The sequence below is a fragment of the Orycteropus afer genome, unplaced genomic scaffold, assembly GCF_000298275.1.
Source record: "Orycteropus afer afer isolate SDZICR_OR568_19922 unplaced genomic scaffold, OryAfe1.0 scaffold00121, whole genome shotgun sequence".
NCBI lineage: Eukaryota > Metazoa > Chordata > Mammalia > Tubulidentata > Orycteropodidae > Orycteropus > Orycteropus afer.
The window spans coordinates 8,222,223-8,237,576 of NW_006921708.1; the positions used below are offsets into that span (position 1 = coordinate 8,222,223).

Consider the following 15,354-nt stretch of genomic DNA (forward strand, 5'->3'; position numbering starts at 1 on the left):
CTGGTTCCTGTTCTCAAGAGGAATGGTTTCAGTCTCTCTCCATTGAGAATAATGTTGGCTGTTGGTTTTGCATAGATGCCCTTTATTATGTTGAGTAATGTCCCTTCTATTCCTATTTTGCTGTGAGTTTTGATCAAGAATGGGTGTTGGATTTTATCAAATACCTTTTCTGCATCAATTGATGTGATCATGTGGTTCTTCTTTGTTTTATTTATGTGGTGGAGGATGTTGATTGTTTTTCTAATGTTGAACCATCCTTGCATACCTGATATGAACCCCACTTGGGAGGGTGTTGTTCAGTTTCCACATGTTTATTCTTTTTCTATTGATCTTCCTATTGTTGATTTCTAATTTGATAGTATTTTGATCTGAGAAGATACTTTGCAATATTTCAATGTTTTTAAATTTATGAAGGCTTGCTTCATGGCCTAATATATGGTCTATCATGGAAAATGTTCCATGCAGACTGGAAAAGAATGTATATTGTGCTGTTGTTGGGTGAAGTGCTCTGTAGATGTCTATAAGGTCATGTTGGTGGATTGTGTTGTTTAGCTCTTCTGCATCTTTGTTGAATTTCTTTCCAGTTGTTCTGTCTTTCATTGAAAGTGGTGTATTCAAGTTTCCTACTATTACTGTGGAGTCATCTATTTGCCCTTTCAACTCCTTTAAAGTCTGATTTATGTATTTTGAGGCTCTTTCATTTGGTCCATAGATATTTATTATGGTTATATCTTTTTGTTTAATTCATCTTTTAATCATTATATAATGTCCTTCCTTGTCTTGTATAGTGGTTTTTCTCTTAAAGTTAATTTAAGGAATTAATATTGCCACTCCTGCTCTTTTTTGGTTTCTATTTGCTTGATATATATTTTTCCAACCTTTGATTTTTAGTCTATTTTTGTCCTTGTCTCTAAGGTATGTCTCTTGTAGACAGCATATTGATGGGTTTTGTTTTCTTATTCAATCTGCAACTCTTCATCTCTTGAGAAGTGCATTTAATCTATTAACATTCAGTGTAATTATTGACAAGTATGATTTGGTTGTTGTCATTTTGTTATGTGTTTTTTTATGGTGTCCCTGGTTTCTTTGTTCCATATTGTTTTCTGTGCTGAGCTCAATATGTTTATGAATTGTGTTATCATTTCCTTTGTTGCTGTTGTTTTAGTATTGCTGAATATTGGTGCTTCTCTTCTTTTTTATTGTATTGTGATGGTTTATCATTTTTCTTTGATGTTACCCTGTGATTTATAATTTTCTCCCTGACTTTGGAATAGTCCATTCTATCTTGCAACTCTCTTAATTTCCTCACGATTTAGAAGTACTTTAACTACACAATATTTTCCCTCTTTTTGGTTTGTAGTTGTCCTCATTTGCCAATTGAAGTCTCTGGTTCCCTGTTTACAATCTTGTAAGCTTATTTACTTCGGATATGTCCATAGCTGTGTTTTCTGTGTTATGTCATCTTGTGCATTAATGGTCGATTGTTATTTGGTATTATTAGTTTTCTGTTCAAAGGACTCCCTTTAGTATCTCTTGTAAGGTTGGTCTGGTTTTTAACAAATTCCCTTAATTTCTGCCTATCTAGAAATCTCCTAATTTCACCATCATATTTGAGGAAAAGTTTTGCCTGGTATATAATTCTTAGGAGATCTGGTAGCATAGTGCTTAAGGCACCTGACTGCTAACCAGAAGGCTGGTGGTTCAAACCCACCAGCCACTCCTCTGAAGGAAGATGGAGCAACCTACCTCCATAGTGATATACTGCCTCGGAAACCCAAGGAGGGGTTGCTATGAGTTGGGTCCTACTTTACGGCACCTAACAACAACATAAAATTCTTGGTTGAAAATTTTTCTCTTTTAGGGTTTATGTATACCATCCAATAGCCTTCTTGCTTGCATGGTTTCTACTGAGAAATCAGAGTTTATTCTCACTTGTTGTCCTTTTTTAAGTAACTTTTTATTTTTCCCATGTTGCTTTCAGGGTTCTGTCTTTGTCTTTGGTTTTGATGAATTTGATGATGATATGTCTTGGTGATTTTCTTCTGGGGTCTATCCTGTTTGGGATTTGTTGGACTTTCTGAATGGATATATTCTCATCTTTCATCATATCAGGAAAGTTCTCTTCCAATAAATCTTGGTCTATTTTCTCAGTGGTTTTATTTTTCTCTTCCTGTTCTGGAATTCAAGGACATGTTGGTTATTCCTTTTAATGGTATCCCACATAATCCTTAGGCTTTTTTCATTTTATTTTGATCTTTTTTTCTGATTGATCCCTTTCCAAAGAAGTATTCAGGTATTTGTCTTTAATCTCATTAATTCTGTCTTCCATTCTACTCCTTTGACCTTCCAACATGTTATCTATTTCTGACAATTTTGTATTAATCTTCTGGATTTCTATCTGTAGATTTAGAATCATTTCTAATTTTTCATTTATTTTGTCATTTTGTTCTTGTATTTTCTTTCAATATTTTTCTACAGAGTAGTCTGTGTTTTCTTTGATTTATCTCTCAATCCTTTGAAGATAAGTAAATATAAATCTTTTGAATTCCTTATCAGGCAATTCCAATGCTGTTTCTTCCTCAGTGATGTGTTTTGGGTCTGTATCCTACTCCTTTGTTTCTACCACTTTATCTTGCTTCTTTGTGTGGACTGTGATGATCTGTTGTCTCTGAGACATTTTGATGTTGTTGTATTTATATCTCTGTTAACTGTTTGTGAAGAGCAGCTAAGGGTGAGTCAGGCTCTTCTTAGTGGTTGTTTATCATAGACCCATTGGTGGAGAAGGAGGTGGTGACTCTCACTCAGTAACCGAAGCTGCAGGAATTGTGGGTGTAGTTCTGTCATACAGGGACTGTTGCAGTCTCCCACTCAGTAAGACAAAAATTACAATTGAATAACCATCACAGAACTAAAAGCAAATGGACAAAAAACATACCGTTTAGTCACACAGGAACAGTAACCAAAAAAGAGCAAAGGGAAAAAAAAAATACAAAACAAAACAAAAAACACTGCAATATCTGAGGAGAGGGCAATAATAGAAAAAAGTAGAGAAGGAGACTAATGAAGAAAAAATGGGAAAAACAGAAAAAGAAAAACTAGGAATGGAGTACCCACAAGAAAGAAAAGAAAAGAAAAATGGAACCAGGAACAGGGAAAAGAAAAAAAAAAAAGGTGAAAACTAGAACCTGGGAAGGGAAGAATAAAGAATGATAATAAAAAAGACAAAAGTAACAATAATGGTAGTAGTTTTAAAACAGGCAAAAACAAACAAAGTAAAAAAAAAGTAAAAAAAAAAAAAATCTGGAAAGGGTGTTGTAGGGAACCCAGGCTTTGTCCAAGCACACAGACTAGGAAGGATTTCCTGCCAATCCAGAAGGTGGGTGGGAATGAGAGATGGCCTCACCTCTGTTCACCAGGAGTATGTAAAATATAAGAGTAGGAACGGGAATGCTGCATCTTTTCAGTAGTTCGTGTGTCCATGATGTCTTTGCATTTCCCCATAAGTGGAGCCTGTTCTTAAGTCCCTGGAATCCAGGAGAATGCTGTTGCTTTAAATATTAAAAATGGTGAAGCCGCTTGTAAACATACAAAATGACTGAGCCCTCCGGACAGGCAAAGTCCACAGCTCAACCCACCTTTCTCTTCGCTGCTTCCCCTTTTATTCCCCAGCTACCATAGCAGTCCCTCATGCAGTCACTGGCTAGTAGTGCTAATTTTTAGGTTAATTCTTAGGTCCTACCACTACTCAGCAATATCCAAGCTGTCTCTGCCATCAGGATTGCTGCCAGACTACAGTTCCAAATGTGTTTTTTTTTTTTTTTTTTGGTGTTTTCATGCAATTTCTTCTGCTAGTCGGAGTTTAGTCCACTTCTATATCCTTCCCTTCAAGGCTCAGGGGTCCAACATTATCTTCTGTGTCTATGTTAATTGGTTCCCCTTTTCTTCTTTGAATAGGCAGTCTTTCTGCCCATTTCACCATCTTATCCAAACTCTGTCTTAGTTATCTTGTTCTACTATAATAGAAATACCACAAGTAGGTGATTTTAACAAATAGAAATTTATTTTCTCCCAGTTTAGGAGGCTAGAAGTCCAGTTGCAGGGCACCAGCTCTATGGGAAGGTTTTCTTTCTGTGATGCCTCTAGGGGAAGTTCCTGGCCTCTTTTCAGCTTCTGTTTCTTCATTTGTTGGTTATCTCCTGTGGTGATCTTTCCCCTATTTTTGTTTAGTTGATTGCTTGCTCAATCTGCTCTTTTACTACTCAAAAGAGAATGGCTAAAGACACCCCCTACACTAATACTGCCTCATTGACATAGCAAAGAAAATCTACTCCCAAAAGAGGTAATAATCACAGCTATCACCAAACTAAACTCATTTCTAGTCAAGCCAATTTGACCTCTCCTTGGGTTTCTGAGGTGGTATCTCTACAGAAGTAAATTGCTCAATCTTCCTTCCAAGGATAAGGATTAGGATTTACAATGTATATATCTGAGGGGCACACAATTCAATCCATAAAAATAGCCTAGTTGGTGTGAAATGTTATCTCTTTGTGGCTTTGATTTGCATTTAATTGATGACAAGTGACCTTGTACATCTTTTAATGTGCTTACTTGCCGTTTGTATACTGAAAGTTTAGGTAACTGAAGTTGGGAGGAACCAGGCCAGAGGAAAGGGAAAGAAAAGTTTATTTAAAGTGTAAAATCGTAGAAGCATAAAGGCTGGCTCTCTCTCTATCCAAGAGAGCAGCAGCCCTGACTGTGAAAGTCTGGGTTCTTTTATATTCATTTTTTCAGAGTTCCTTTTTTCTTTGATTGACAGTTGAAAACGTAATTCTCTCTGGTCCTGAGGTTGGCTCATTCTTTCCGTGTAGTTCATATTGCCCTTATTGTTTCTTTCCGGTAGTTTCTGTTCAGAAATAGATTTTTATAAGAACTAGACATTAGTTGTTAGGGGGTTTGTTGGTTAACTTATTTTCAGGAGTACCAAACTAGAACTTTAAATAAGAATCAAACATTAATCATTATAGAATTGGGTAGTTAGCTATTTCCAGGAGTATACATTCCTTCTTGCTGAGGATGTTCATTGTAAGATTTGATTTGTTAACCCTTCATATACCTTCTGTAAAGAAATATCTATTCAAATTCTTTACCCAATTTTTAATTGATTTGTCCTTTTGTTGTTGAATTGTAGGTGCTCTTCATATATTCTCGTTATTAAACTCTTATCAGATATGTGTTAAATACTTTCTCCAATTGTGTGGGTTGTTGTTTCAATTTTGGATAAAATCTTTTTGAATAGAAAAATTGTTTTTTTAAAATCCTTTCTCCCATTCTGTCGGTTGTTGTTTCAATTTTTGATAAAATCTTTTTGAATAGAAAAATTGTTTTTTTTTCAATTTTGATGAAGTCCAGTTTTTTTTTTCTTTAGTTGCTTGTGCTTTTGATGTCATATCTACAATAATGTCTTGAAGTTTTAATCCTATGTTTACTTCTAAGAATTTTAATAGTTTAGTTTTTATGTTTATTAGGTCAATGATTAATTTTTAATTAATTTGTGTATATGGTGAGGTATAAGTCCAACTCATTTCTTTTATCTGATTATCCCAGTACCATTTGTAGAAGAGACTATTCTTTCCTATTTAATGGTCTTAGCGTTCTTGTTCAAACCAATTAATTTTTTTTCCTAATTGTGAGTTGGGTGGAAATTTACAAGGCAAATTCATTTTCCATACAGCAGTTCACATATACTTTGTCTCATGACATTGACTACAGTTTACCCCAATGCAACAGCTCCCCTCCCACTTCCGCCCAACAGTTACCTCTTTCCTGTGTCCATCCCTCTGTGCACTCCTGCCCCCTGAGCTGTCTCCTGTGCATAAACAGCCCTTCTTTCTCCCATGATTGTTTTCTCCAAGGAGTGTGTCTACCTTAGGTAAATGTTCAACTTATATGCCTGTCTTTTCTTTGGCTAGAAGCCACAGGCTTGGGTTCAATTCCAGACCTTAAGAGCAGCGAGGGGCCATACTCTCAGTGGTTCCACCAGGCTCTATCAGACCAGCAAACCTGGTTACCCCCCTCTATTTTTTTCCAAATTATTTTGAGTTTTGTTCCACATTGTTCTCCCTCTCTATCCAGGATTTCCTACATAGATCCCCCTCCAACTGCAAACCAACTAAATTTTTAAGAGCAGTTTTTTTCTTTCATAATTTTTATGGTTGGTTGAAAAAATATCTGGAAATTTTCTGTGCTAATGGAAAACCAAGGCCAAGAAAGAGAAATTTCTTATACATAGATCAAAAACTGTCAAGTATTAGTTAGATGACCTCTTTCCATTGATACATTAGAAGAGATTTATCAAATGGTTAGAATTTTAATTAACTATTGGTTTTCTAACTATTCTTGTCAGATACCCTCTATTACTTGTGATCCCTTCTCCTACCATAAGACAGACTATAGGGAAAGATCCACTCTCTCCATCTGCTCTTTCAATACTTATCATGAAAATAAGCATATAACCTATTTACTTTGAGACTTGGTTGAAAATCCCTGGTGAGAAGCAAACCAGGAAAATCAAGAAAAGATTATGAAATTCCATTAAATAGTTAGTGTTGGTCTGAAAAGAACTCCTGTTCTCTTCCTTATTTCCTTAGGTTAGAATTTCTCATACTTTGCTTCTCCTTTAAATCCCAGTAAGTCCTAATATATGTTCCAAAATCCACTTAATTCTTGCAGACTCTGCTTGCAAATAAATACCTGACCTCAAGCAAAGCTGGACATAAGGGGTAGGAGGAATGTCGATCCCTGGGCACCCTCCTCCCAGCAAGGCAGTTTACCTTTGGATATTTCTTCTTTGGCCTGATGAAAGGAAGTTGTGCTATGAGTTATCCACTATTGATGTCTTAGGAGAATGATTTCTGCTGTTTGATGTGGTTGCCTTAAGAAATAATTGTAATGCAATAAGAATTTCTCTTACTTGTTAACTAATAAGTAAAAATATGTTATAGAAACAATCACATTGGTTTATGTTGCTTACTGATCCCTGTAGATGTTATACTGAAAATACATATCCCAGAGTTAGCCTAACTATTACTCTAAATTTTTATTTACAGATAGCTAAGTGCTGGACTCTGAGCTAAGCCTGTTACATGATCTGTCTTATTAATTCTTACACATCACCTCTATTAGGTGAATAAGATTATAATATCATTTGAAAATGATTTTTACAGGGAGATTATGACTTCAAAACCATTATGACTCATGACAACTCTCATTGGGTCTCTGTATATCTGAAAATTAAAAGTATGTGCCTGAGCCTTTGATGAACCCCTCTTTTGCTTGAAATCCTCAGGGCCTTTGCAAGAATCCCATGGCTATCTCTTGGTATAGTACTTGGTTCCTGATCCCTTGGTAGAGATTCTCTTATTGCTGATCTGTGGGCTAAGAAAGAAATTCAGCCATCTCTGCCAAGTGTACTTCTCTTGAACAAATTCATTCTAATCTTCTGATAATTAAAAAACAGTTATAGGAGTATATCAACAGGGAACTGCCAGAAATTCAAGCCACATTCAGAAAAAGGTGTGGAATGAGGAATATAACTGCTGATGTCAGAAGGATATTGGCTGAAGGCAGAGAATACCAGAAAGATGTTTACCTGTGTTTAATTGACTATGCAAAGACATTTGACTGTGCAGATCATAACAAATTACAGATAATGGCATGAGGAACAGGAATTTCAGAACACTTAATTGTGTTCACTGGAAACTTGTAAATAGACAAAGGGGCATATTTGAACAGAACATGATATCAAATCAGAAAAGTGTGTCAGGGTTGTATTCATTTATCATACTTATTCAATCCATAGGCTGAACAAATAATCTGAAAAGCTAGGCTATTTGAAGAAGAATGCAGTATCATGAATGGAGGAAGACTCATTAACAACCTGTGGTATGTAGATGATATGAACTTGCTTAGTAAAAGCCAAGTACTTGAAGAGTTTACTGATGAATATCAAAGACTTTTACTCTAAGTATGGACATCTCAACATAAAGAAAATAGAAATCCTTACAACTGGGTCAATAAGCAATATCATGATAAATGGAGAAAATACTGAAGTTGTCAAGGATTTCATTTTACTTGGATCCACAATCCGTGCCAATGGAAGCAGCAACCAAGAGATCAAATGAACTGCATTAGAAAAATCTGTTGTAGATAATGTTTCTACAAGTGTATTTGTATTTGTAATTCCCAGGTACACAGTAGAGCTGACAAAGGACAAGATTGTAGTCACTTCTTGGCCACAGCCAGCTACCCAGAGGGAACAAGTAGTTGGTCTTGTGGGCTTGGGACTGTAGCTGCCAGAGGACTTCAAGCTCAATTGACATAACATACTACACAAAAACATTGTTCCACATCCTACTTTGGTGAGCAGCGATTAGGATCTTAAAAGCTTACAGGCGGCCATCTAGATGCAACAATGGGTCTCTCTTCATCCAGAGAAAAGAAGAATGAAGAAAACCAAAGATGCATGGAAACAGTTTGTCCAAGGGACTGGTACACCATGCGATCCTCAGCCTATATGACTATGAGACCAGAAGAACAAGATGGTGCCTGTCTACCATTGTCAACAATCACAGAGGGGGATCTGTGTAGGAGATTCTGGATAGAGTGGAAAAACAATGTGGAACAAAACTCAAAAATCATAAATAAATTAAGAAAAAGGCACCAGATTTGCTGGTCTGATAGAGACTGATAGAACCACTGAGACTATGGCCCCTAGTTGCCCTTCAGGTCTGGAATTGAACCCACATCTGTGGCTTCCAGCCAAAAAAAAAAAAAAAAAAAAGACAGGCATATGAGCTGAACATATGCATTGGGTAGATACACTCTTTAGGGAGATCAATCATGGGAGAATAGAAGGGCTGTGTATACACAGGGAGACAGCTCAGGGGGGAGGAGTGCATGGGAGGGAAGGACACAGGGAAGAGGTAAATATGGGGAGGAATTGGGAGGGGAGCTGTTGCATTGTGGGAGGTTGAAGTCAATGTCATGAGACAAAGTGTATGAGTTGCTGGATGGAAAATGAATTTGCTCTGTAAACTTTCACCCATATCACAACAAAAATTAAAAACAAAACAAAGCAAAACAAAACCTCTGGTAAAAGACCTCTCTAAACTGTTGAAAAACAAAGATATCACCTTAAGGACTAATGTGCACCTGACCTAAGCCATGGTTTTTTCAATTACTTCATATGCGTTTGAAAGCTGGACAATGAATAAAGAAGGCTAAGGAAGAATTGATGCCTTTGAATTATGGTATTGTCTAAGAGTACTGAATGTACCATTGACTGCCAGAATAAGGAAAAATCTGTCTTGGAAATACAATTCTCCTTGAAAATGACATGTCTTTGACTCATATGCTTTGGGTGTGTTATCAGGAGGGACCAGTCCCTGAAGAAGGACATTGTACTTGGTAAAGTGGGGAGTCAATATAAAAGAAGACCTTCAACAAGATAAACTGACAAGTGGATGTAACAATGGACTCAAACAGCAATGATTGTGAGAATGGTGTAGGACTGGTCAGTGTTTTGTTCTGTTATACATAGTGTTTCTATGAGTTGGAACTGACTTGCTGACACTTAAGAAAAATAGTAAAAACTTCTGTTTAATTATTTCCTATTTCCTTCTCATGAAAGAATTGGATCTGTTCTGTTCATTGATGTTTTTATTTCCATTACCTACCATAGTTAATCAATTGCTGTTGAGCTGATTCTAACTCATGGTGATCTCATGTATTTCAGAGTAGGATATGCTTCTTAGAGTTTTCAGTGACTGTGACCTTTCAGAAATAGATTGTCTGTCTTCCAAGGACCCTGTAGGTGAACTTGAACTACTAATGTTTCTATTAACAGCCGAGTATGTTAACTATTTGCACCACTGATTTGGTTCTCTTGTACTGCTCTAACAGAAATACCACAAATGGGTGGCTTGAATAAATAGGGATTTATTCTCTTACAGTTTAAGAAACTAGAAGTCCGAGGTCAAAGTGTCAAGCTCTAGGGGCTTTGTGAAGACCCCTTGACCTTGGGGTTCAGCTCTTCCTCTTGCTCCTGGCCCATAGAAGCTGGAGGCATTTTTTTAACTAAGGCAGCTTCTGGCTGCTGAGGCTAGCAAACCCAAGGTTGGCAAGTAAAAAGGCACAATCCTAAAATAATCAAACAACAAAGCAGGCCACTAGTTCAAGTCTAGAAAAAGTCTCAAGATCAACAGGGCATGACATGTTGCTGAATGAAGACTTGGCTACATGCAGGGTCCAAGAGTGCCAAAAAGCTGCAGAGAGTTTTAAAACTTCTTATCTACTGGAAGCAGACCACATCCCAAAAGCAGCTACTCAGCTGCTCCAGTAGATTCCACCATGGAGGTGACTGATAATCTCACCATAGGGAATAACTACATCTAGCTGCCCAGTCATTAAAAACCAGGCCCAGCCAAGTTGACACATAATCTTAACTACCACAACTACCCAGAAACTCTGACTTGCAAAGTGCATAATGGTAATACGTTGAGTAAACAAAATTTACCAAATGATAAATAAACATATAAAATGGTTGAGCTTTACAGACTATGAAAAGAATGAGTACATTTTTTCTGGTTATAAATTGGCAAAGTTTATTTTGTTTGTTTGTTTAATGATAATTTCCGTTTTGGGTGAGAGTCAAGTAAAATGGGTCCCCATGGGCAGTTGGTGAAAGTATATACTGGTATAGCTTTAGTTGAAAATGATTTGGTATTGAGAGTCAATAACCTTAAACATGCTAAGGCTATTTATCCTTTAATAGAGTACCATTTGTGGTATTTATTTTATTTATCTAAAATTTGCCTAGGTTACAACCTGCAGCTGACCACAACTTAAAGAATATTAGCAACCTGGCCTTTTTAAGAGAGATACAGGACTTTGCTGAGGAAGTTTATGAAACAATGAAAAAGGCGGAACACTTACAAAAACTTTGGATAAAAAGATCCAAGGTTCCAGGCAAGTAAATCTCTCATAACTAATACTAGTAATCTGGTCAAAAAACTTAAGCAAAGACTCTGGGATTACTGTGAGGACCAGAATGGTTTAAAATTTTTGTTTAGTCCCTCTTAATGCACCAGGCTATTCTTGTATGCCTTGGAAAAAGATGTACCCTTTGTTGGATAAGAGGCAGTACCAGGGCTAGTTGTGGAGGATGGGATGGGATTTCCATTCCCTCCTGTATCTGGGAAGTTATCTGATGCAATACACAAACTATAAACCTTCAAAAGGACCTGCAATCTGTCCCTGCACTATGTACTCACCTATTCAGTCTCCACTCTCCCTGCTAACTTTACTTTTTTCTGTCTTTTCTTTTTGGTATCTTCCTTTTCACTTTGTCTTCCTGTTTCTTTGTTTTTTTCTCACCGCCCCCCCCACACACACGCACACACAGTGATTCCTTCTCTCCTGTTTGTTGACTTTGATTCTTTTTTTTTGATAATAATATTTCAATTTGGTCTTCAGTGAGTAGCTTGCATTGATTGATTTTGTATTAGTGGGGCTGATTATTCTCTAAAAAAAGTCATTTCTGTTCCTAATGAGGGATGCCCATATTTTGGGAAGCTCTGACTCTTATTTCTAAATTCACCATAGTCAAAGTTAGCATAGAAATAGCTTCTAGAGAGCTCAGTTTATAGGTGGAGTAGCTTGAACCTCAGATTGGTGATCCTAATGGTCTCCCTTCACAGACACAGGCCATTGCCTACTGCCGGCTTTTTTAATTAACAAGGGTCTCCTTTTTTTTATTTTTTAATTCTTTTCAAACACTTCCCCAACTGTCGCTGCCAGATAAAACACAGGGCATTCATTTAAATTTTAACTTTAGGTAACAACCAAGTAATTGTTCAGTATAAATATTTTCCAATTATGGCACACTTAAAACAAAAAAAAATTAATGTAAAATACAAATTTAATTGTGCATATTGTATTTTTATTTGCTAAATCTGACAATACAATTCAAAGTTTTCTTTTTACATATTTTTTTTTTTCTTTTTATGCATATATATAAGAAAAATGAAAACTAAACTCCTCACAGGAGGTGATCTCATGTGCTATTTCTTGCAGCAAAAACAACACCTTTGTTCAGTGTGGTCAGGCAGAGCCTTGTCCTTTCTGATGGCTGATTTTGCAATGGATCCAAACTGCACTGGCAAACGACCAAAATAATGTCCAATGTCGAATACTGAAGTTCTGGTTTTAAGAGGTCTTTCTGCTTTCATAAAACTTATTTATCAAATGTGGTTTTCAAAAAGCTATTAAAAGGAGAGATATTTATTTGTTTATTTATTTATGATAATGCTGCCACTTTCTTTTCAAATTGTTACTATTTGAGCCATTTACCATGGTATATGTGATTAAAAATGATATGTAAAACGGTAATTTAATGTTTCTTTTCCTATGCAACTTTTTTCTTTCATCTGTATTTTTGTTGTTTTTCTTTCATGCTCTTTATGCTGTCCCAAATGTTCACAATGCCTCGTAGAATTAGATATTGATAAAATAATACAATCTTCTGGCAAATTGTTGAAATGTGTTTTCCCAGTGAAGTCATTTTCCAGTTATTTAATTAATAACAATGTATTTTTCAAAAGGGTGATAAGTGTGGAACAGATTTCCAAATTCTCATGGAATTCAGACATTCTGGAGCTATGAGGGCTGGATGACCCTCCAAAACTGTTACTTTGAGATAATGTTTAAAGCTTAAACTTTTAACCAAAAATATCCCCTGAAATCTTTAAACCAAACAATTAGGTAGCATATTTAATAAAGAATATTTGCCTTGAACTTCATATTCTTTTGAATAACTATGTATAGTGGATCAAACTGGTAACAACAACTAGAAAGGTCAGATGGGAAGCTTAGGGTGCAGTGAGTTTATATCACTGGGGAATGGACAATTCAGAAAAGGAGGGTGAAAATTGTTGACCAGCTTGAATAATGTGATCAATGACACTGAACTGAACATGTAGAAATTGTTGAATTGGTGTGTGCTTTGGTGGGAATACTTTCAACAATATTAAAAAAGATAACAACATGTTTGGGAAATTGACAGTGACTATTCATTTCAGATTTATTCTTCAATTTAGGGTTTAATCTTTTTCTTTTCTTTCTTTCCCTTTTTTTGTTTTTACTTTTATTGTGGTGAAAGCATACACAACAAGACATTTGCCAACATAACAGCTTCCACATTTACAGCTCAGGGACATTGATGACATTTTTAATTTTGTGCCACCATTATTGCTATCCTTTTCCAAAATATTCCACCACCATTAGCATAAACTCAATGCCCCACAAATAAAAGCTTCCCCTTTCCTCCTCCCTCCACCCTCCCAGCCATGGTAGCCACCAATAATCTTTGATTTATACACACTCACACACACACATATATGTATATATATATATATATTTTTTTTTTCCCCCCCAACTTCCCTAGGAATTTTCTCTTCTCTCCCCTCCCATCACTGACAACCAACAAAGAAAATTTCCTTCCATGTATAAACCTTTCCTTTACTTTTTTACTAGTCTGCTATGGACTAATACATTTGTCCTTCTGTGATTGGCTTATTTCACTTAGAATAATGTCTTCCAAGTTCATCCATGTTATGCAGTGTTTTGCAGAATCTCCATTCTTCTTTAGGGTTGCATAATATTCCATTGTGTGTTTGTTTATCCATTTCTCAGTTGATGGGCACTTAGGTTGTTTCCATCTCTTTGCTATTGTTGTGCTGTGATATATTATGTATATATATACATAATATATATATATATATATATTATGTATATATATACATAATATATATATATATATATATTATGTATATATATACATATATATATATATATATATATAATGTATTATATATATATATATGTGATATATATTGTGCTGTGATGAATATTGGTGTGCATATGTCTATCTGTGTCCTGCTTCTCACTTTTTTAGGATACATACCTAGAAATGGGGCTGGATCAAATGGTATTTCTATTTTCAACTTTTTAAAGAATTGCCATAATGATTTCCACAGTGTTTGTATCATTTTACACTCCCTCCGGTAGTGTACGAGAGCCCTACTCTCTCCACATCCTCACCAGCTTTGTTATTTTCTGTTTTGTTAAACTTTTTTATTACTACTGGGGTGAAATGGTATCTCAGGTATCTCATGCAAGTTTTGACTTGCATCTTTCTAATGGTTAATGATCATGAACATTTCTTCATGTGTTTGTTGGCTGCCTGAATATCTTTAGTGAAGTGTCTGTTCATATCTTCTGCCCATTTTTTAATTGGATAGTTTGTCTTTTTGATATTCAGGTGTTGGAGTTTTCTCTCAATTTTAGAGATAATCCTTTGTCCAATATATCATTGCCAAATATTTTTTTCCCATTCTGTAGGTTCTCTTTTTACTCCTTTGAAGAAGTCATTTGGTGCACATAAGAATTTAATTTTTAGAAGGTCCCAATCATCTACTTTATCTTCTGCTGTTTGTGCATCTTGGGTTATGCTTGATTGTCTATTTATGCCATAAATTAGGGCCCCTAAGTTTGACCCTACTTTTTTCTTTGATGAACTTAATAGCTTTATTTTTCACACATAAATCTTTGATCTATCTGGAGTTTGTTTTTGTGTATGGTGTGAGCTTTGGATGTTATTTCATTTTTATGCAAATAGATATACAGTTTTGCCAGCATCATTTGTTAAATCCATTTAATGGATTTCAGCCTTTTGTCAAAGATCAGCTGACCATAGGTTGATGGATCTGTTTCTGGGTTCTCAATTCTGTTCCACTGGTCTATGTATCTGCTGTTGTTCCAATACTAGGCTGTTTTGACCTCTGTGGCTGTGTAATAGGTTTTGAGATCCAGGAGTGTGAAACCTCCTACTTTGTTCTTCTTCTTCAATGTTGTTGTTCTTATGTGAGATCTGACTTATAGAGACCCCTTCTTGGGTTTCTGAGGTGATATCACTATGGAAGTAGATTGTGCAACTTTCCTTCCAAGGAGTGGCTGATGAGTTTGAGCTGCCAGCCTTCTGATTAGCAGTCAAATGCCTTAGGCACTGTACTATGAGAGCTCCCTTCTTCTTCGATTGTGTTTTGCTTATCTGGGGTCTCTTTCCTTTCCATATAAAGTTAGTGATTGGTTTTTCCATATCCTTAAAGAATGTTGATGGGATCTGGATTGGGATTGCATTGAAGGTATAGATTGCTTTGGGTCATATTGACATTTTCATAATGTTCAATCTTCCTGTCCATGAGCATGGTATGTTTTTCTATTTATGTAGATCTCTTA

At 35.9% G+C, this 15,354-nt stretch overlaps 1 protein-coding gene across 1 annotated transcript in view; it reads left to right on the forward strand.

The window, feature by feature from the left end:
• The window catches only part of ABCA13 (ATP binding cassette subfamily A member 13), an 888,443-nt gene that overhangs the window by 60,371 nt on the left and 812,718 nt on the right, over positions 1–15,354 (forward strand). The window contains 1 exon segment of the mRNA XM_007944147.1: positions 10,877–11,025. Coding sequence (XP_007942338.1) covers positions 10,877–11,025 — 149 coding nt within the window.